This window comes from Rhipicephalus sanguineus, chromosome 1 (genome assembly GCF_013339695.2).
Source record: "Rhipicephalus sanguineus isolate Rsan-2018 chromosome 1, BIME_Rsan_1.4, whole genome shotgun sequence".
Lineage (NCBI taxonomy): Eukaryota > Metazoa > Arthropoda > Arachnida > Ixodida > Ixodidae > Rhipicephalus > Rhipicephalus sanguineus.
The window spans coordinates 77,382,646-77,406,321 of record NC_051176.1 but is presented as its reverse complement, the minus strand read 5'-3'; the positions used below and the strand labels follow the sequence as shown (position 1 = coordinate 77,406,321).

Sequence of the window (23,676 nt, the reverse complement as noted above, 5' to 3'; positions counted from 1 at the left end):
CTTCCAGGCACTTCATGACGCGTTCATATACAATAATTTTGTGTAAATGAGTAAAGTCACTCTTAGGAAGTCACCAAGTTCTTTATTCGTGTCCGGAGAAACGAATGCACACTGTCAGGAGACAAAAAGATATCCAGAATTCTATTCAGTCAGTTCAATATGCCGGTCGATGAATGAATATCCCACTGACGCATTCAGGCTGTCGCAACAGGCGGTGGCATCTTCATTTTATGCGAAAGTGACGGTTAGCGCCCATCCACTTGCACTCATTGTGTGAGCGCACCAAAGGCGTGGTCAACACGTTGTTCGGACGCGCACAAAGGATCAATTTTTGAAAAGCAGGTATTGCTCTGTTCGGTCGTCAAACCAAATAGTATCACTAATTTTCCTTGCATTCAAGATGAAAAGCAGATGATATTTGATACTCAATAAGCAACGAGGGCCAAGGGCGTCCGTTTTTCTGCCGCCTCATTTTATTCTCAACCTACGCTTCCCGGAACTCTACAGAAAATAGACTGAATTGCTACTGCTTGCCGAGGACGGAAATTGTAGAGTTTAGGAAGATATATTTTGGAGAAGCTATTTATTCGACAAAGTAGTAAAAAAGCAATAAGCGTATCAATGCAATGTAATTTAGAGTATCGAGAATCGTCCTAGAGTGAAAGTATGCACTAAAACCGAAGAATCGGCAATAGTAAATGACTTTTCATGAGAAAGTGGGTACCTTTTGGCCACATGATATTTATGGACGCGAAATTCCACCGTCGAACCTCATATATCTATCACCCATTTATGAAAACAAGCATTATCATCGAGCTTAACTGACCCATGCTTTTTTATTTCCGCTTGTCAAATGAACCGATTTCTCGTTTAGTCGATTTCGCCTTTAGCTTTTTTTTTCCTGTGCCCATGAAGTAGTAGTATTCGTTTGACTGATCACATGCCTATTCTGCGGCTCTTAATAAAAAATAGGCACTGCGCCAGGACGCATCCGTCGAAACCCACGTATACGATCTAAATTTGTGCAGCAGAAAGTGTACGCAGAAAGCATACGTAATGGCAGGAAGCGTACGGCCATTTGCGATGCAAATTATCCCTGCCCTAACCAAGCGGCTTGACACACGGTCTTGCAATAACAGCAAACTCGGGTTTGTAAACACGTAATTTTAGCAGTAACCTTATTCAGACATCAGTAATTACACTATGCTGTTATCAAACACGTTTAGTGCGTCTCCATGGCGTTAGGCACTGCCTTTACGAACGCTTGTAACGTTCTTTATCTGAATAGCCGAAAGCGTCGCATGTAATTCTCGGAAATATGACGAAACTATGGCTGTGCTTCCTCACAAACTATGTGATATGCGTACCGTAGGCTGAGCTAGAGCATTGCACGGGATCGGGCCTACCCGAAAACCCGGGCCCGGCCAAGCCGGTGCGCCGGGCCGGGCGAGGTAAAGCAGTTTTCACGGCGGTCCCGAGCCGGGCTCGGGCCTGAAGCTAACGCTTAGGGTTGGGCCCCGGTTTGAGGTGGCGGGCTCGGGTTGGGCCGGGCTTTGACTTTGCTTAGTTCTTAAAGGTACACTAAAGTGAATCATTGAATCGGTTTAGACTGAAAACATGTACCCTAAGAACTCGAATGTCATTAAATTAATCGCTGGTGATGACGCCGCCGGACGCCGACTACGCCTACAGCCAAATTTTGCGTTTGATGAGGCATCTAAGGCTTACGCCTTAAAATTATATCATAGCACTTACCATACGCGAGTTTTTGATATTGTCTGCGGTATATGCCCAATATTTTTTTCTAACAGTTTTGTGTTGTCTTTTCTTTTTTTGCCGTTAATGCAGCATCACCTACATAGGCGTCACGTTGAACGCCTTGTACAACTTCATCATGGCCGGCATGGCTGTAGCCCTAGTCTACTGGTACCGAGATTGCGACCCGCTTCTGTCTGGTGCCATCACCAAGCTTGATCAGGTGACTATGGACGAATAATGCCAACATTGTGCTTCTTTTGTTCTTTTTCTGGTTGAGTTATAGCAGAGTTATGCTTCGTTAACAATAAAGATATCGCTAGTCGTACCTACTTCAGGTTCTCTGTGAAAACTAAATGTCCACCTTTTTTGTGTTCACTGACGAAATAAAAATAATGGAGGCGACCCTAATCCCTGACTTAGGTGTCGGGTAATGGCACTCACATCTCGGCATTCTCGTTCGTGTACCTTTGTGTATTCCTTGTGTTAACTTTGTGTTTCGTCGCACTGCCGAAGCAGATCTCAGAGACTGCGTAGGAAGAAGAGCGCGGTTGAGATCTGCACCGCCAGGTTCCGCAACGATCCTAGCTGCTCACAAAAAACTATCTGCTTTTTCAATGAACTCGTTCAATCAACTTTTATTAATTATCCTGACAGTTGATTGGCCCTTACCTTAAGTGAGCTTATGCTCCGATAGCATATGTAACCATTATAACTCTTAACTTGAACCAAAACCATCGATTTCATATCAGATTCATTTTTATGAGAATTTTCGTGAATATATTCTTATAACCGGAAGTAAGTACTCGACCGGAAGTGCTTGAAGAGAAACAAGAGGTCACTCGTTGCTTGTGCAACTAGAAAGATGACATTTTGGTGTCTTTGGATGGCATCTGCTGCCCCTCGTCAGTTAGCATAAAAAAACAAAGAAGAACGAAATAAAAATTAATTTAAAACGTTGTTGGCAACGTATTGTTGCACGTGACGTCACCATTCTGCGGTCCTACTGCGGCTGCCATATTGGAGAACAGCCGCACAAACAAGCCGTACGTACCAGCCGTACGACTACAGTATTCAGTACGACGGAGCTGACGGAGCCGTATTGCCACGGTCACTTTCTTTCTCGCGGGCCGTTTATTTTGCATCATGGAGCCGGTTGGCACAAGGCAGCCGTTAAATGCTGCGTACTATTCAGGATTCATAACGCGAGCGTGTTCTCGCTATGAGGAAAAGGTACGGTTGTGCGACTGAGTGGATCCCTATACACTTCGACCCGGAACGGACACGACTTCGAACATCTCCGCCTTCCCAGAAGTGTCGCACGGCGACATCGTGAACTATTTGGTTTTCAGCGCTAACCTTGTTGCTCTGGGCGAAATAAAGGCGTAAAAGTCAATGGAGTCGCACAACTACTTTACCAGCGGCTGGGTAAAGAGCCTGTCTGCAAAGGAGCTTCGCGACCGTAAATTTGATCGTGCTTATAGAGGTAAGTTGAACGGTTCATCGAATTGACCCATTTGCCAGCCCCGAGTTATCAAATAGCGATGCCCGAACGCTGCTAAATCAACAAATGCTGATGTTTGCGCTTAGTTCACATGCGAGTGCGGCGAGGTGCCCACGCGTCAGCGCGTTTTTCGAACGCGCGTCCCCTTTGCTGTCCGTTTTATCCTAAACATATAGGGATGTATGTATACGTGCGTGTGGGAACGTAGTGCTGAGGGTTTTGTAACTGCATGCGGACGGTCATGGAGAGCGAACCGTATTCAGCTTCATCAACACGCATCGGCCTGTGCTCGGCGCCGTTCGGCCACCGCTTGCCGCTTTTCGTGACGCTGTTTTCCGCGCGCTCATGTCGCGCAGCGCCTGCATGCTTGAAGCTGTAGCCAATTCGTAGAGACGGCACCGAGTCTGGGTTCGTCTCGTCGAACAACGCGGACGGCTTTCCTACGAACACCAAGAGCATCCTCGATAATTAATGTCTTCATATTGTAGCGTATTGAAGAGGGGAAACACAAACACTCGTTTATTGTAGGCGAACTTGTGCCCAGATAACTAGGTGCAAAATCAAGGAGTCCGCTATAGAGTGCCACACATAAAAAGTGTCCGTTCGACGAACGCACTTCTTCTTCTCGCCCGCTGGTCAACTCACAGTCTCGTGACCGTGCGCGAGAGGCATGCGTTGCGCGGCCACATGAAGCACGAGCAGGCGCGAGACGTTGCGGACGCTAACCCAGCGGCCCGCTGGCTTCTTGGTAGAGAAAACTTATTGTCGGTAGTCTCTGCGGCATTAGCCCCCTCCGGAATACGCATCGTCCCGATGCGCGATGGGGGGAAGTAGACAAGAAGGGAGCGTTTTCACTGTCTCTCGTAATAGGGCTTCATGCGCACTACGTGTACGACCTCCGCAGTGTTTTGCCGTTTTGAGCGCTCGTGTCCATCGGGGATGACTTGGTAGTTTAGGTCACTAAGTCGTCGGAGAACCTTATATGGACCAAAGTACCGACGGAGGAGCTTTTCTGAGAGCCCGCGGCGTCTTATTGGTGTCCATATCCACACTTTATCGCCTGGATGGTACTGAACTTCTCGGCGGCGCAGGTTGTAGTGGCTTGCGTCCTTGCGTTGTTGTTGAATTATTCGGTGTCGTGCCAGCTGGCGCGCTTCTTCAGCTCTTTGTAGAAAGTCGTCAACTTCAGATGGCTCGTAATTGTCGTTGTCTACTGGTAACATCGCGTCGAGTGTCGTGGTGACAGTGCGGCCGTAGACCAGCTGAAATGGGGGGGACGCGGGTAGTTTCCTGTAGGGCCGTATTGTAGGCGAAAGTTGCGTATGGCAGGATTTCGTCCCACGTCTTATGCTCAATGTCCACATACATCGATAGCATGTCAGCAATGGTTCGGTTTAGGCGTTCCGTCAACCCGTTCGTTTGTGGGTGGTATGCAGTGCTTTTTCTATGACTGGTATTAGTCATCGTCATCAAGGACTGCATCAACGCAGATGTGAAGGCTGCTCCTCGATCGGTAATGACGACCATTGGGGCACCATGTCGAAGAACTATGTTTTGAACGAAAAACTTGGCAACTTCAGTTGCCGTTCCTCGCTCAAGGCAGCCGGTTTCAGCGTACCGTGTCAAATAGTCCGTCGCGACGACGATCCACCTTTTCCCGGATGACGACATTGGAAACGGTCCGAGAAGGTCCATTCCCACTTGTTGAAATGGAGTCTTAGGAGGGTCTATGGGCTGGAGAAGGCCGGCCATCTTGAGGGGTGGTGCTTTGCGCCTTTGGCATTCGCGACATGTCTTCACGTAATGCCGCACAGACGCAAACAACTTGGGCCAGTAATATTTTTGGTGAATTCTGGCGAATGTTCGACTGACGCCCAAGTGGCCCGCCGACGGTTCATCGTGACAAGCTTCTAAGATTTCAGGCCTCATGGCTGACGGTACAACGAGTAGGAACTTCTCCTTGTTGTGCTCAAAGTTCCTCTTGTAGAGTGCATTAGCTCGGAGACAGAATGAGGATAATCCTCTCTTAAATGCGCGTGGAACTTGGACGTCAAACCCTTCGAGATGCTTTATCAATTGGAGCAGTTCTGTGTCAGCCCGTTGATGCTCGGCAATTTCTGAGGTTTCCATTACACAAAAGAATGGGAAGTCCTCTTCTTCTGAAGGAGTAGAGTCGAGTGGCGAGCGTGACAAGCAATCAGCATCGTTGTGTTTTCTGCCAGACCTATATACAACGGTAATGTCGTATTCTTGGAGCCTGAGGCTCCATCTCGCAAGTCGTCCCGACGGGTCTTTTAAGCTTGCCAGCCAACAAAGTGAGTGGTGGTCGCTGACGGCACGGAACGGCCTGCCGTAGAGGTATGGCCTGAATTTGCTGATAGCCCATATGACTGCCAAGCATTCTTTTTCTGTCGCGGAGTAATTTCTTTCAGGTTTTGAAAGGGTGCGGCTCGCATACGCTATCACTTTCTCTGCTCCATTTTGCCACTGAACGAGGACCGCGCCGAGGCCGAGATTGCTTGCATCTGTATGGACTTCCGTGTCAGCGGTCTCGTCGAAGTGGGCGAGGATAGGCGGGGCTTGCAAACGTTGCTTCAATTCACTAAAAGCCATCTCTTGCTCAGCATGCCAAACGAACGGTATCTCCTCCTTCGTGAGTCTTGTTAGAGGTTCGGCAATTTTTGAGAAATTTTCCACAAATCGCCTATAGTAAGCGCATAAACCCAAAAATCGACGCACCTCTTTCTTGTCTCTTGGCTTTGGAAATCGTGCGACGGCCGCAGTCTTGTCGGGGTCCGGGCCAACACCTTCAGCGCTGATCACATGACCCAGGAATCGAAGCTTCTCAAATCCAAACTGGCACTTTTCCGGTTTAATCGTCAAGCCAGCGGACTCAATAGCCTGAAGTACTAAACGTAGTCTCTCTATGTGCTCGTCAAACGTTGCCGAAAAAACCACTACGTCGTCCAGGTAGACTAAACAAGACTGCCATTTGAGGCCCGAGAGGACACTGTCCATCATGCGCTGGAATGTCGCTGGCGCACAACAGAGGCCGAATGGGAGTGCTTTAAATTCATACAGGCCGTCCGGAGTTACGAAAGCAGTCTTTTCACGGTCTCTTTCATCCACTTCAATTTGCCAATACCCGCTTTTTAAATCCAATGAAGAAAAATATCTTGCGTTCCGGAGCCGATCCAATGTATCATCGATTCGAGGCAAGGGGTATACATCCCGCTTGGTCACGCTGTTCAGTTTGCGGTAGTCGACACAGAATCTCAACGTATTGTCCTTCTTCCTCACAAGAACTACCGGCGATGCCCATGGGCTTTTGGACGGCTGAATGACATCGTCCTCCAACATTTCTTGCACTTGACCCTTTATGATCTTTCGTTCTTTCGGCGATACTCGATACGGATGTTGGTATACTGGCCTTGTTGTTTCGTCTGTTATTATTCTGTGTTTAACAATCTGGGTGCGCCGAACTTTTGACGAGGTGGAGAAACATCCTGCAAAATCTCTTATCAGGTCTTGTATGATTTTCTTCTCGGCTGGCGACAGATTTTGGCTGATTGCAACTGTCCCTCCGACATCATGCACATTTTCTGAGGCAGGTGGTCCTGACGCCAGGCTACTTAAATCTGTCACAGCTGCAAAACTGTGTAGAAAGGCAATGGCAGTGTTTCTTGCAACATGCTGAATTTCATTTCCGAAATTCGTGAGCAATACATTGGCACACCCACCACGTAACTGAATAATGCCCCGAGCTATGCAAATGCCTTTCTTCAGCAGCAACTCGACGTTGGCATCCGCTATGCCTTCATAGTCGACGAATGTGTCATTCCTTACGCCAACCAGCACGCTGCATCGTGGTGGCACCGTTACGTCATCGTCGATAACACGCAATGCAGGACACTCCGGCTCCTTCGTGTCTATGGCCAGCTTAGTCGAAAAAGAAACGCTAGAATTCTGCAGGTTGATTATAGCCCCGTTCGCCAACAGAAAATCCATCCCAAGTATTACGTCCCTCGAGCATTCTGGAAGTACGACGAAATCAGCGACGTAAATAGAACCTTGAATTCCGATTCTTGCGGTACATCTTCCCAGAGGTGTAATGAGATGGCCCCCAGCAGTACGTATTTGTGGTCCACTCCAAGGCGTCAAAACTTTCTTTAAGTCCTTTGCGATAGCATAGCTTACGACTGAATAATCGGCACCTGTGTCGACTAAAACGTTCAATTCACACCCGTCTACGGTAACGCGCAAGTCCGAAGAAATTTTTTCTTTACTTATCTTAGTCCTCGTATTCTGCTCGTCGCTGCTGCGCTGGGGCCTTGACGGAGGATCTTCGCTTTGTCGGACATCAGCGGCCTTGCCTCCCCAGGTCGCTGGCTTCAGTTTTCCTGACGGGGACTCATTGAACGGTGCCTTGTTGAGCTTGAAGTTGGTGAACTTGAACGCCTAGGGCTTGGCGATCGATAACGAGCAGGCGCTGGTGACCTTGGCTCGTGCTGGAAACTAGCAGCTGGAAATTGATGCCTTGACAAGTAGTCCTCGATTTCGACGGGTCTTTCACCATTTCGGGGGCATGGCGCATTTACGGAAAACCCGCGGAGACCGACTCTTCGATATGGGCACATTCTGTAAAGGTGCCCAGCTTCTCCGCAATGAAAACAAAGCGGCGTCCTGTCGGGTGTGCGCCACACGTCGCTTTTTCGTGGCCTCAGATCTCCTTGAAAAGGTGAGCCGCTTGAAGCCGATGGACGGCCACCGGGGGCTGCAAACGAAGCGCTGTGCACGACGGGTTGGCGCAAAGCGTCGGCGTACGTTGGTACTCGACGTTCCTGCAATGGCTGTTCGAGTCGAACAGGTTGCGCCTCGGGTTCCGCTTGCAGAATGGCGTGACGAACTTCATCCCGAATAACAGTGGCAAGAGTTGAGACTGTCGGCGTAACTTGTGGGTGCAGAAGCTTCCGAAGCTCTTCCTTTACAATGGATCGTACCATTTCCCTCAGCGCTTCGCTGTTGCTGCCCATGCTTGTCGAAAGGACCTCTGCAGGTACACTACTGGCATCACGGTTGTAGTGACGAGAGCGCTGCTGCAATGCGCGCTCTATGGTCGTGGCTTCGCTGCGGAACTCGGCAACGGTGCGTGGTGGGTTGCGAACCAACCCTGCGAATAAGTCCTGTTTGACTCCTCGCATCAGGTGACGCAGTTTTTTCTCTTCGGTCATGTTCGGATCGGCGCGTCTGAAAAGGCGGGACATATCCTCGATATACATGCCAACGCTCTCGTTCGTGCGCTGGTTTCTGGACTGGAGAGAATTCTCTGCCTTCTCTCGACGATCGGTGCTGGCATACGTAGCGACCAGATGTCGTCGAAACTCTTGCCAGGTCGGTATCACCGCTTCGTGGCTTTCATACCATGTCCTCGCTGCATCCTCCAACGCGAAGTACACGCGGCTCAGTTTTCTTGCCTCGTCCCAGCCGTTGATGTTCGCCACCCGCTCGAAGTGTTCCAACCAGTCCTCCACATCTTCGTACGTATCACCGTGGAAGGGCTCAGGCATGCACGGTGGAGACACGATGAGTTCGGGTGTCACCGGGCTGGTCATCATTCTTTCGTTGGCAGTGGACGATGCCTGTGTTGCCGGAGCAGTAGGGAGCGGTCCAAATTCAGGCGGGTCTCCTCGGAGGCGGCGGCTTGCACGCTGGTGTACTGGAGTCAGTTCGCCAGGCTCCAGTCGCTGAGGGTCAGGGCTCCGCTCTCTTGCACCCAGGGGACTTCCAATCATACCCCGCACCTCCACCAAAATGTAGCGTATTGAAGAGGGGAAACACAAACACTCGTTTATTGTAGGCGAACTTGTGCCCAGATAACTAGGTGCAAAATCAAGGAGTCCGCTATAGAGTGCCACACATAAAAAGTGTCCGTTCGACGAACGCACTTCTTCTTCTCGCCCGCTGGTCAACTCACAGTCTCGTGACCGTGCGCGAGAGGCATGCGTTGCGCGGCCACATGAAGCACGAGCAGGCGCGAGACGTTGCGGACGCTAACCCAGCGGCCCGCTGGCTTCTTGGTAGAGAAAACTTATTGTCGGTAGTCTCTGCGGCAATATCTCCTCTCTTCTTCGCTTGCCTACTAAGAAGTGCGCTCCAGATACATGAACGTTGGGGTTTTCTTCGTCGAAATTCCCACGCCTTGTGCGCGCCAGCAAGGTCCTCCGACGGTTGGCGCTGAGCGTTTTCATACGCTCGCACTGGCCTTCAGTAACCTTTGGTATTCGAACGAAGCTCAGACGAGTGGGCTGCTTCTTTCTTCCGCAGCTATCGCTATGATTATAGCAGCCTACAACGCTACTATTAGAGCAGCCTACAACTGCGCATATAACCATAGTGGAGGTCTAACCGCTGTTCATATTGCCATATACTATATGTTCATATGGCCATATTGGTGAACAAGGTCTAACCACTGTTCACCAATATGGCCGACTCGCTCCAAGCAGTGACGTCAGGTGACGTAGGTGCAAGCGATGTATAGCAACAGCGTAACTCCAGATGTATAACACAGGGCAGTCAGCATATGTAGATGAAGTTTTGCACATGACCTCGCAAAAGCCAAAGAAGTACGCAACTGCACATACAGACAAATATTTTTAATCGCCTATTTATGAAGAACTACAGTCTTCCAGGTTGACCGCTGGACCACACGCAACTTGTGTCCAAGATTATGCCAATTGATATAACCTTTGACAATTGACATAAAAAACTCCCAGGGTCCCGTATGCATTCACCTAAGACGACTCGAAAGACAAAGCCATCTTCTTTTCCTTCTCAATCGATGTATTGATCGTGCATCGCCAGCCTCCGAAAGCTTAGTGCACCTAGCGTGGTTTTGCATTGCCTCCAGGATCGGAGGCACATCACCTAGTTTTTCACTGCCTCCGTGATCTGCCCACTTTCGACCAAGCTACGATGTCATGTGATGACGGCATCATGTGACGTCATGATACCGTCATATGATGACGTCATCACGTGATGATGATATTTCGCATCACTCGTGTGGTCCCCGGCGCCGCGGAACGCCGACGCCGATGGTCAATTTTCGCGTTTGATGAGGCATCTAAGGCTTGTGCCTTAAAATTCGTATAATAATTAACTCTCCCTCCGGCTAACAGTAACCTCATCACATTTTACAACGATGCTACTCATATCTAGCGTTCCGCGCATTTTTCCTGTGCGTCAACAAAAGCGTCTGTCCCACACATATTAGCCAAACTCCACCACTCACCACCGGTCCACTAAAAATGACGAAGAGAACACACGGACGGCAAATACTAATTAAGATCATGAGCGAAACGCCAAGCGCACGAAACGGCAAGCCATACACGACGATACCAAGAATGCGGCTGAACGAAGAATTGACAGAAAAGACGCAAACACCACACTGCTCAAAAGGAAAATTTTGAAAGAACATGCGTTAAATTCAAAAGGCCCCGCCATGGTGGTCTAGTGGTTATGGCGCTCGACGGCTGACCCGAAGGTCGCGGGATCGAATCCCGGCCGCGGCGGCTGCATTTTCGATGGAGGCAAAAATGTTTGAGGCCCGTGTACTTAGATTTAGGTGCCCGTTAAAGAACCCCAGGTGGTCGAAATCTCCGGAGCCCTCCACTACGGCGTCTCTCATAATCATTTAATAGCTTTGGGACGTTAAACCCCAGATATTATTATTATTATTATTATAAATTGAAAAGGGGCCTTCCTGGCAAGACATTTCGGTTTTAGTTGCAAGGGGCGTGATCGCCTGTGATTCGAAATTCTGTGCCACATCCGTGTCATTTGCTAAACAGCTTCGAAGGTCATCCCCTTCACAGAGTGGAATGGCTCACAATTTAATAACGAAATGCTGTGCCCGTAGCTTCCATGCCTTGACCATACCACCTTTCTTTGCTAGTACTAACACATTCAAGCAGTTTTTTTTTTTTGTTTTCACGCATACTAAAGCTTTGTAAATCTCTGCCCGGTAACATTCGCTCGTTACCACTAAGCGATGTTTCACCACTTGGGAGCATGTTGCTGACATGTAAATCGCTTCATTTTTAGTTGTCGTTCTTTTTCTTTGTGTATTTCTTTATCCCAACTAGTAGTATATTTGTTTTCTTGCATTTTCTTTGTTTGCTGCGTTACTAGCATTGTATAATGTTCCCACTCCTGCTATAGCCCTAAATTATGGCTGCAGTATATGCAAGTAAATAAATAAATAAATAAATAAATAAGTAAATAAATAAATAAATAAATAAATCTCCACAAAGTTAAACATATACTTACGTCTATCAATCAACGGTTTTAAGAGACAAAGCTTTAGTATTTACCTGAGATAGTTGTATCTTTGAAAAGTTTTTTAAAGCGACCATCAATTTTTCTGTGTCCAACTTAATAAGTAATACTGGCTTTCTGTGTGATTTTCTCTCTTTTTTTGCAACTGGAGCCATCTTTCCTGGCTTTTTGTGAGAGAGGAAAGGCAGGGATTTTCACCACTCTAGAATTATTGGTATGCTACTCTACACTGCGCAGAGAGATGGGGGAGGTTGAAAGTTAGAAGTAGAGAGAAAGAGAGAGAAAGAGGGGGAAACACACATACAAAGTCGCAGTGCTCACCGTCACGACATCACTACTGATCTATAACCACCTGCATAGGCGTGCACACAAGGGGGGGGGGGCAGGGGGGGGGGCGGCCGCCCCCCCTAATCACCTAAGAGGGAGGCGCAAAATCTGCCCCGTACATTGACCCTTCTAGTCACCTAAGAGGGGGGGGGGGCACAAAATCTGCGCCATACATTGACTTAGTAGGGGGGGGCGCTGCGATGAACCTTTGCCCCCCCTGATGGGGAACCCTGCGCACGCCTATGACCACCTGTGCAAATCTGTTGTCGACAAGAATTTTAACAGTGCCTTCGTCGCCTTCATCCGCGATGACTTCTCAGGACGACATTCTGAAATAAATGTCGGCAGAAATCATAATGAGAGTGACATATAAGACTCTACAGGAACAATTTTTTTTCGTCTAAGGACGTGTTTCACTCTAAAAAGTCGGTACCATCCAAACTCTATTGTACTCAAGGTGATCGAGCGAACACTTTACGTTATTGTAGCAGCGCGGCAAAGTCTGAAATTGTGTTCAGTAATGCGTCCTTTAGCGCAACAGCGTGATGACACATATTTAATTACTACCTTAGAAAAAGTTCTAATGCAAATGCTATTAGGTTCTTGAAACTTGTATTTGCCTAATACCTTAATTGGTATATCCGTTGATTAGTATAATAAGTATAATAATGTAATTAGTGTATTGGTCTGTTAGGTATATTTGTGGATTATCAGGTTTGTTCGTGCAATAATCTCGTAACACTCTCGATGTACTACTATGGTAATAGGGTAATATGTTAGCTAATAATGTTTACCATAATGAAAAACGACAGCCGAATGACACGCCAGGGCAACTCGGTGGCAGGCGAAAACTAACATAAACTATACATGCACGCATTTGCATGAAAACTGCATGCAAATAAGCACGAATCTTGTCCACCATTGCTGAAAAACAGGCATGAATTGCTAACACATTCACCAGCACTTTCCCCGACATACATACCGTACAAAGGGCAATGACACTGTGTTGCAGTGTGAATACTGCAGTACAGTGTCATTGTCCCTTAATAAAAATGACCACTTCACTTGCATATTGGAGCAGAAGCATTAAACATGTGAAATAATAAACTCCAAATGGCAGACTTGGAGCTGGGGGAAGCAGTGCATATTGATCGACACTGATGGATCCAAAGTGCCGCGAATCACAAGGACAAAACAGTCGCGTCGCATTGTTTTCTACGAAACATGGAACTGTCCAAATACGCTATCTGCACGAACGAGACTGCGAAAGCAATTCCACTCGCGAGTTCCGTTCAAAAGAGACGTTGTCATTTTCCAGCAAACACGTAGGTTCCGCCTTGACGTGGTGGGTGATGGTGACCGCCATTCACTTTTATTCTTCCCACCCACAACGTGTCCTCAACGACGCGGCTCTTTGATGTCAATAGATATTGCATCATTTCGTCTGCGGAAGGGTTTAGTAAACTTGACTTATAAGTTAAAATATATGTTTCCGCAACACACACACACACACTTTCGCGATATGTGAGCACTATTACCAAAAGCTCTTTCCTGCACGACTCATCGCGGTGAAGCTGAATAGTGACCTGGTGAGGCAACTGTCGTCAGTGAAGCAAAATTAGTAAGGCTATGTATGTAGGCGCGTGTAGTTGTGTGTGTTGTTGAGCGATAGGGGCCAGTTTTACTATACTTTAGTGCGCTGAAGCCAACTTCAACTCTCAAACGCAATTGGCTGCGGATTTGTACAGCAGATTGCTTTAATGATTTAGCGATTGTTACAAAGAAATACAGATCTTCGAAAAAAAAACTAATGAAGCCCTCTCCATGCCCCCAAGCAAGCAGTCAATGAGCCAAGTTCCTCCTCACAGTTTATCCTCGCAAGAAACAGGCAGCAAGCAAAGGAAGTGGAGTATAGCAACACGTGTCGTGTAATAGGCCAGCATGAACCTATATATATGACCAATATATTTTAAAAAGTGAGTCCAACGAGAAAGTTTTATGCAAGAACCAATATTTGTGTAAGACGAAAGTGTCTAATACGAAGGACAATTCCATCATAGGTAAAACCTTATGGAACTTTCTATTAGTCCAATGCAAAACCTACTACTAGTGTAATACAGCATCATTGTATAACTTATCTCAAAATTATTACAAGGTAATGAACTAATTAGTTCATAAACTTAATGCAGTTCAGCTTGCTTCTTTTTACTTTGTCGAAAATGATGACCAATAGCGTTTTCTCTTTTAGTCGTTCCCACTGCATATTTCATGGCCATTCTAATTGTTCTCAGACAAACCTAGTGCAACCATACTTTCAAATTTTAGTGGTGTCGCCCCCTTGAATGTTGTCGCAATGTCGCTTGTTGTACATGTTTCGATCATTACTCTTTCTCCTTTTTTGCCAGATGCTGCCTTACTACGTGAAGGAAAATCTGGGCGACTTTCCAGGATTCTCGGGGCTCTTCCTCACAGGTGTTGTCAGCGCCGCCACAAGGTACACGCACTACTGCCAACTTAACGCCAAATTTTTTGAGCTTATCGATTGACTAGTGTTTCTTTAACGGCAAGATCGAATAGGTTATTGTTTGGGTGTGATGTGTGGTGCTTATCTCTTTCTTTTTTAATCTACAAACAAGAGCAAAAAAAAAAAAACGCCGGGCCTGCGCGGAAAGCGCAGCACAGTCACAGCGAAAGCACGAAGAGCGGCATTTCTAGAGCCCGTTATGAACTCTCTTGTGGCTACTAATACAAGTACATTAGCAACGTACCCACTACGCCACAAATCATAATTTTTGTGAACTGGGAAGCACCCACCACGACACTACTCGTCCTTCTGCGGAGAAGCGAGGTAACAAATGTGCAGTTTCTTGATGCGACAGTTGATGACGATGAAGAACTATGACTGAGCCTTTTGTAATTGGTTGGAAGCGTTAAAGGACCCATTAGTTACGTAATTCGCATTCTGTGACGCCCGGTCCTTATTTCACTCTCCCACCACGCTTTATAACATACGCTAACGTGAGAAAGAGATAGAAAGAGGGAGTTAACTTTATTGAGACCCTGAGGAAATGGATCATGGGAGCCTTATGGGCTTCCTTGGCAACCAATAGAAGTGCACTTGCGAGGAACCCACTACGCTATAAATCATCATAATTTTTGTGAAGTAGGGAAGCAGCCACTTTGCAATTTTTCGTCATTCTGCGGAGAACCGTGGTACCTGCTAAACCGGTGTAAGGCATTATGTGCACTTTGTTGATGCTGTGGCTGATGACGATGAAGAACTATGGAAGAGCCCTTTGTAATGGGTTGGAAGCATTCAACAAACCACTCGTTGCGCAATTCGCATTGTGTGAGGCCTAATTACAGAATTCGCGTTGTGTGACGCTTGGTTGTTATTTTACTCTTTTACCACGCTACATTACATATGTTAATGTGGTTCCTTCTCGACATGAAACAGGTATAAGGTCTTTTTGCAAAGCAGTTTCAAGCACCAGCATGGCTCTGAGGTAGAACACTGGGCTCCCACGCAGATGGCCCAAGTTCGAACCTCATTCCATCCTGGAATTTTTTCTTATTTCGTTTTTAAATGCGAAGCATTTCTTAGCGAACTTCTGCGACTTTGAGCGTATCTATCTATCTATCTATCTAGCCGCCTACGACTTTTTGCTCTCCTGGTCGCTTGGTTCATCGAATGTGCACCAAAATTGGTATGGCGTAACATGACTGTATGACGAACATAAATGACAAGTCATAACATGAAAATCATGACACGCATGTCATGTACAGCATGATTTACATGCTACGTTCATGGTGCGCTGGCGGCCGTTTCGCTAGTTTGATATACACCAAAATTGGTATCTTGCGACGTGACTGTGTGACGAACATAAATAACACGAGTTAAAATGACAATCATGACACGCATGTCATGCACAGCATGACTTACGTGCCACGCTCATGGTGCGCTGGCGGCCGTTTCGCTAGCTTTATATAACCAAAATTGGTATCTTGCGACGTGACCGTGTAACGAACATAAATAACACGAGATAACATGAAAATCATGACACGCATGTCATGTACAGCATGACTTACGTGCCACGCTCATGGAGCGCTGGCGGCAGTTTCGCTAGTTTGATATACACCAAAATTGGTATTGCGCGACGTGACTGTGTGACGAACATAAAAACACGAGTTAACATGACAATCATGACACGCATGTCATGTACAGCATGACTTACGTGCCACGCTCATGGGGCGCTGGCGGCGGTTTCGCTAGATTTATATACACCAAAATTGGTATCTTGTGACGTGACTGTGTAACGAACATAAATAACACGAGTTAACATGAAAATCATGACACGCATGTCATGTACAGCATGATTTACGTGCCACGCTCATGGGGCGCTGGCGGCCGTTTCGCTCGCTTGATCTACCCCGAAATTGGTATTGCGCGACGTGACTGTGTGACGAGCATAAAAACACGAGTTAACATGACAATCATGACTCGCATGTCATGCACAGCATGACTTACGTTCCACGCTCATGGGGCGCTGGCGGCCGTTTCGCTTGCTTGATATATACCAAAATTGGTATCTTGCGACGTGACCGTGTAACGAACATAAATAACACGAGATAACATGAAAATCATGACACGCATGTCATGTACAGCATGACTTACGTGCCACGCTCATGGAGCGCTGGCGGCAGTTTCGCTAGTTTGATATACACCAAAATTGGTATTGCGCGACGTGACTGTGTGACGAACATAAATAATAGGAGTTAACATGAAAACCATGACACGCATTTTCCTCAATGACATACGAGACGATGTATGCAGCTCTTTGCTGGCTGCTTCGCATTACATCGATTCCCACAATGCGTGGGATCTGCCGGCTTTTTTTTTTTTCTTATTTCGAGCGATAGTGGTTACGGACACCGGCGGCGGCGGTGGCGGACAACCACGGCGCCAAAAACGGCCCTTGTTGTGATCTCATAACAGCTTTCGCTGTAAAGCTATTTCGCCTGCCCCTGAGTTCCGGTCTGACGTAACAGAGAGGCCGCGTTTTCTGCGTGCCGGGTGCGATCAGTTTCGATTTCGCCATGAAAATTCGATTATGAATATTTCGAACTACGTGCAACTTTTGTGATTTCTAAAAAATGGGTATTCCATAAATTGGCACGCAACACAACTTTCTCATATAAGCTGCCCTCAATTCAATGATTAAAAAGTTAATTAACGAGCTTTTGTTAATTAGTCTCGTCAATATCATTTTAGTAGCAACAAAGTATTTTCGCCTCGACATAGAGTATGTGTGCGAAAATCACTGGGGTGTTACTCTCATAGAATATTTATAAAAAGTCTCTATTGTCTAAAAAAACACCCTGTATAGCTTAATTTACGTAGGGCACTTGAAATATGTCCGTGCAATTAAGTAGTGCTTACGTCTTCCACAGTTGAACTGATATTTTGCTTATAAGTCACTGAACGACGGCTAATTAATTATTTTCAAGACCGAAGCCGCGAATCACAAGGGTCACTACCTAAATCACACAAGTGCACGCAAGAAACGTGTTACTTTCCTTCTTGCCGAATACACATCTGCTCCGTTCCATTAATCACACTGACTGTTTTTATACAAGGCGAGGTTTTTAAGTATCATTTAGTGAGGAATGCTGTCTTAACTTTGTAAACCTGTAAAAAGCACACAGATCAAGTAAATGGCGTAAGCATGATGACGTTGGTTATGTGTTGTTTATTTTCTACAGCACTGTGTCATCCATCATCAACTCCCAAGCTGCCGTGTTTTACGTGGACGTAATTTCGCAGTACAGAAAGTTTTCGTCACAGCAAGCAGCAGCCTTTACAAAAAAGAGTGGTAAGCAATTGCTCTCTTCATGAACCCGATGAAGTTAATTAATGCGTGTATAGTATTTGATTAATGGGGATTTTCTAAGCCTGTAATGGCACAAATGTTGTTTTCAGTCAGCATTTTAAACGACTTTAAAAACGTTCCTTTTCTTTTAATTGAAGCTGTTTTCTGAAAGAGGAGTGTACTACATGCGTGTTGTCGCATGCCGCAAGAAACATAACTGAAGGAATTATGGACGTCAGCGCAACACTCGGTACCTCCATCACCACGCGCCGCCTCATTATAGCCTTAATATCCAATATTTATCTACGAAGCAAGCAAGTGACAGATGCCATCACGTGCAAGCAAAAACTAAGATAAGGCAAGATAAATTAAGTGATAAACACACGTTCTACGCGCGTCATTCGATAACTATACATGTTTTTTTTTCTTAATCCATATTTCGGCAAACGTAAATCGTGTTTGCTAAGAAATAACACTCGTCATCCGTAATCACTTTTTGTTATGCCCTAAACATCTAATGCTGTTCATAAGGCATAGAAAACTATGGCGTGTGAGAAACTAGGGAATAAATGATACTACGCGCTAATTCAAGCCGGTGACTAGCAGAGGTCGCTGACCAAAGTGTCCGTGAAGTGACTGGTCACACATAGTCGCAAATCGGTCTCTGTAGCTTCGGTCGAAAAGAGACTACATTGGCTCATTCGTTCGCTTCTGCAGGTTTCGCTCGTGCGACATCAGTTTTAAACATAAGCGGAACTAATAAGCGGGAGGCAAAGTGCAAGGACGGTACATTATACACGCTTACGCTCAATTTACGTGGTCATATGGTAGCGAGGAGGTGAAGTTGAGTTGTGAAAAATACGCTGTTTCCGTAGCCCTACAGTTGGTAGCACGGCTAAGCGTCACTATGGTAGTGCGCGCAGGTATGAACGGTATCAACTGCGAGACATTTAGGTGTCGCGATGGGCAGGTAGCGCTTGCCTGTGTGAACATCGATTGCCGTGAGTCGCTCTTTGGTCGCCATTCATGGTCGCTTGCGTGACTTCTTTCAGTAGCAGCGTGGAGGAGCCATAAGTGTTACCTACAAAGAAACTGCCCTAAAAATAAGCGAACGTAAGTGCCTGTTTTACAGCAGGGGTGCGTGAGTGCGGTAGTCCCTTATCGTCGCGTGTTACCTGTCGTTAATGCTCGGTTGCTATTACCGTTCACCAGGCGGCCGAGCGTGCGTGGCTTGCCCGAATGACTGCGTAGTGACCTGTATTCACTTTGTCCGTCTTTGTCTCCAGCCCTCTTCTTTGGATGCGTGCTCACCGCTTGTGCTGTAGCAGTGCCTCACCTAGGTTCAGCTGTTCGGGTAAGCAAGTCTCAAGCGAGTGTACGTTCCTCTTTACTTGAAGCGCTGTACATACCCATTTTGATGCATCTGAACATCTCAAATGCCTTGAGCTAGATCTTTTAACCAGAGAATATAGGATAATGCCAGCGACTGGTGGTGACCGCTGACGGTAAATGTTGCATATTTATCCTATGATATATGTTTTTGTTGCTTAGATGCGCCACTCGAATTACTGTTTAACACTTTCTAAATTATGGTTCTGTGGATTTGCAGATAGGGCAAAGGTTGCAAATTGTGCATCTTTAAGCTAGCCTGGTGTTCATTGATAGACATGCGTTGTGCCGCTCTTCGTGGAACTTGCACGCCTGCTTCCTTCCTATTTCCTTTCTTCATTGCATTACATGTGTTTACGCGAGTCCGCATTTTTATGCATGTAGAACCAACACTCCAAGCAGTGCCCCTTCCAATGCAAGCTATATAGTATAAACAAGTTCCAACTGCCACTACAACAGGCAAAGAGGGGACCGCGTGGCAGTTTAAGAGCCTATCAAATGCGTATGCCGCGACAGAGACCTCAATATTAGAATCGTTCGCCATTGGTGCACAACCTTACACTTTGGTCCATTCGGTTACCTTATATTTTAGAGTGTTGTCACTTGATCTACGAAAAACAAGGTGAAATGAATAGGGGCAGCGCGAAATTGATACTGTCATGGCACCTTTAACTATTATGACAGATACCCTCTAACGCAACTGTTTTCAAAGGTCTTACACACTTCTCAAGTTAATTCTCAACGCTCAACTGACTAAACCGTTTGGAAATGTATTCATAACAGTACAGCGCTCACAGCTCCTATTACCATGACAAATTATATTAACAGCTTTCATTTCAATTCTTTCGTTCAAGCTTATTTTGGTGCTGCACAGCGGAGGGACTGCACCATTCGTTGGACTCTTCGTCTTGGGTCTTATTTTTCCGTGGGCCAATGCGAAGGTAATGCATTCTGTATGCTGAATATGTTGTTGTTCTTGTTGCTTAGTGGGATGATAAATAAGTAAAGCACGTTAGTAAACGCGGGCAAATGGCATCTAGAAGGATCACAACGGCTACATAACCGAAGGGTGCTTGCGGCTAATCGATGGTTGAAACTCAAATGTTCCGTGTTCTCTAAAAGGCACGGAAATGTGCCAATAAAACAAGAACAATAAAGCAAAAGTGCTCTTTTTCAGTTTCCATGACACCAATTTAACACATTCAAGCCACTGCGTTTATGTTGAATGGTTACGATAGTGTTGCATGCGTCTCTGTTTCCAGCATGTGCGCAGACTGTTTTCGTGATGCTTATTAATTAAAGGTACTACAACGAGGGTCACAAAAAAAGAGCTAATGGAAAGCCGACTAGCGTTTTGTAGATTGCCTCTTTTCTGACGAGAAAGCTGCTATGCGGTATCTAAGTGAGATCTCGCTATACATCCGGTAATCGCATAGTAGTACTCAGATGTTGATCAGTTTGCTAACATTCGTTGTAGGATTGGGCATTTCGAGTACGTTCTCTGTGTTGTTCCTACAAGTTATCCCCAGGCTTCTACGGTGGCCGCGCCACATTCACCGACCACGATACTCAGGCACTTAATTATGTGCACTAATTCGTGCTTTTGCAGGGCGCTGCAGTCGGCACTTTGGTTGCTGGCTCTCTGCAGCTGTGGCTGATGTTCGGAAAGATCGCCCTCGACGTTCATTCCCCCAGGATGGGCGTCACTCTCGACTATTGTCCAATCAACGCCACTTTTCCAATGACCAACAATTTCACCTTTATTACGGACGAGGTATCGTCTGTTGAAAGGTGAGAACAGCTCGTTATTTCATTGGCCACTTGGCGCTCTCTGCATGTTCCGTACCCACTGATTTTAAAACACGCCGCGACTGAATGACTATCTCCGACTTTTTTTTTTCTGCATTCCTGTACTACTGCTTCTTTTGTAATTTATGTTTTTGTTTTCTGTTCTGTTCTTTGTGTAACAAAAGTGCACAGTTACTAAGGCCTGGAGCTGTTCATGGGTACTTTAAGAAATGAATGAATGAATGAATGAATGAATGTGAGGTAAAGCACCCTCTCTAAAGAGCATGCAACGCTAATCACTAACGCACCGATTACCGATCGATTACCGAGTTGACAAGTTGCTTTCCAAACATCATGAAAGCCGAAATATACACAAGTATTACCAGTAATCAGTGTAATAACTACTGAGTAGGCACTGTATCTTCGTGTTGGTAATTTTAAAAAATAGACAAATCTTTCATTGCCCCTGACTTACCGCTACTATTAACGTTCTTATACTTGTCTATCCAAGCTTCAGTACGCTTATAACCGAGCTTCAGTTCTAAACAGCAATAAAGAAACAACTGTACGTTGTTCTTGCATATAGAGTGGTGATGTATTACATGGCAGTATTGTTATGGTAGTGATAGAATTTATTGCGATAAATATTGAATGCACCATCTGTTTTGTTCCAGGCTTTCAGATCATCAAGAAAACAGCCTGCTTGGCTTCTACCAAATTTCAGCCTACTGGAGCTTAATATTTACCACCTTTCTTACTATCTCTGTCGGTGTTGCAGTCAGTTTATTAACAGGTTAGTACGATAAAAAAATTACCCTTCCACACGCATCAGTAAAATGTTGCCTGAGTTTTCTTTTTTTTTTCGCTCTGATGGGTTCGTTGCCTTGCAGACTAGCAAAAAAAAAAATGGACCTACTGGTACTACTCTTACCACGTGTTAGTAATAAAAATAGTCGTCACGAAAGCTCTGAAAATAACACTTGTTAGTTTCCAGTCTGTGACGAAATATAGTGTCATTATATTATAAGAGAATTGCACCGCAACCAGCATTGTGCTAAGGCGTCTATCTAAAAAAAGAATTGATATGGGTCCCTATCTTTAAATTTAAGGGTATCATGCCGCCAATTTCAAACAGAGTATAGGCCTCCTGCCAAGTGACTTGAAGTTTTCTTATGCCGAGCACCGGGCTGTAAGCGCGCTTTTAACTATTTGGTCAGTTGCGTGGAAGCAGCAGTTCTCTGCCTCCGACAGGAGTGACAGCTGCCCAACCGTTTCACCAGGAGTGTAGGGGCGCGGGGTGCACCCAGAGGCCATCACACGTCTTTATGGGGCCACCTTTCGAGAGGAGATCCTGATGCATAACCGAGCGCTTTGTCGAAGTACTCCTCAAACCTTAAGAAAAACTAGTGGGTCCCCGGTGGCACTGGGAGTGAAACCCAGTACTTCCCGCATCAAAGGCAGATTCTCTAACATTTTACCACAACTGTGATGTCGAAAGTACTTGTACTACTTTGTCGAAACAAGTCCCCTTGTCGATGCCAGCGCTTGGACAAGGGACACTGTCTTCATTAGGGCAGCATGTTCTTATCTTGACAGTGCTTGACATCGACTACTCTAGGACTTTGGTCGAGAGTAACAGCGAATCACTTCGAATATCGTTTAGTGACTTATTTATTTTCCCTGCCACCAATAGCCTAGGCACTGCAGAGTGGAGTGGGTGATATATAGAGACAGAAAATTAACAATTAATAAAGCGCAACACGCACAAAGGTACGAGCCGTCTGCTGATCGCCTCTAAAGATACGGCGAACGCGAGCGCGGGGCTCCACACCCGGTCGGTCAAAGTACGCATTTCCTTCCGGAGGCATGCAGCCCACCCCCACCCCATCTGGCTTCTATCACCGTGCGCCTTTCGCACGACGAAAGACGGCCTTCTCGTTTCATCTCTGCGTGAGCTGTATTCGTCGGTGGCGCTCGCTCGCTTTCACTCGCACATAGAACATCCGGCACGCGGGGCGACGTCGTCGATTTGGGCTGTACACAGAACATGACGGCGATGACAAAAACCGGAAGTACGTAACGATGACGCTGTGTCAGCGCTGTGTCTTGTGTTCTATTCTTTTGTCCCCGTCTGTGTGCGCTGTAACGTTTATAAGAGGCCAAACCAGCGGAGTGTGTCCATATAATTATTATTGCAATAAGAAACGTGCGCAGATAGAGAGAGAGAGAGGACACAAATTAGGGAAATACAGGGAAGTTAACGGACATTGAAACATCTGGTTTGCTACCCTATACTGGAGAAATGGCAGTGAAAGATGGAAGTAACAGCGGAGAGAAAACGCAGGCGCGCAAGAAAAGAGAAAAGCTAAGTAACCTAAGTATTATATGCTTAATTGGTCACTGCCACGCAATAAAGCCTTGATTGACTTCCGGTGCGAGGACCTAGAAAAAAGCGAAAAAAAGGAGTGATCAGAAATAAAAAACAATTTCACCGGATATAGGCGGTTCCATTCTTTAGATGTGTGTGGTATGACCGAATAAAAAAAAAAGTGTTACTGTTACAGAAAATGATTTAACCTTGTGTTTATTATCAATCCGCGCTGATAGGTAAGTCGGTGGCGTGATAAGCTCGGTACGTAGTAATGCATGATGGAAAACCTCATGAAAAGGCCAAGGCGGAATTTTGATGCCTGTCCAGCGCATATGAAA

At 46.1% G+C, this 23,676-nt stretch overlaps 1 protein-coding gene across 3 annotated transcripts in view; it reads left to right on the top strand.

Annotated features, from left to right (window-relative positions):
• The window catches only part of LOC119393221 (sodium-coupled monocarboxylate transporter 2), a 96,646-nt gene that overhangs the window by 68,619 nt on the left and 4,351 nt on the right, over positions 1-23,676 (top strand). For all 3 annotated transcript variants that reach the window (XM_037660081.2, XM_049414851.1, XM_049414856.1), the window contains 7 exons: positions 1,849-1,978; positions 14,326-14,414; positions 17,684-17,793; positions 19,077-19,144; positions 20,034-20,120; positions 20,789-20,970; positions 21,642-21,760. In XM_037660081.2, coding sequence (XP_037516009.1) covers positions 1,849-1,978; positions 14,326-14,414; positions 17,684-17,793; positions 19,077-19,144; positions 20,034-20,120; positions 20,789-20,970; positions 21,642-21,760 — 785 coding nt within the window. The remainder of the gene's footprint in view (positions 1-1,848; positions 1,979-14,325; positions 14,415-17,683; positions 17,794-19,076; positions 19,145-20,033; positions 20,121-20,788; positions 20,971-21,641; positions 21,761-23,676) is intronic.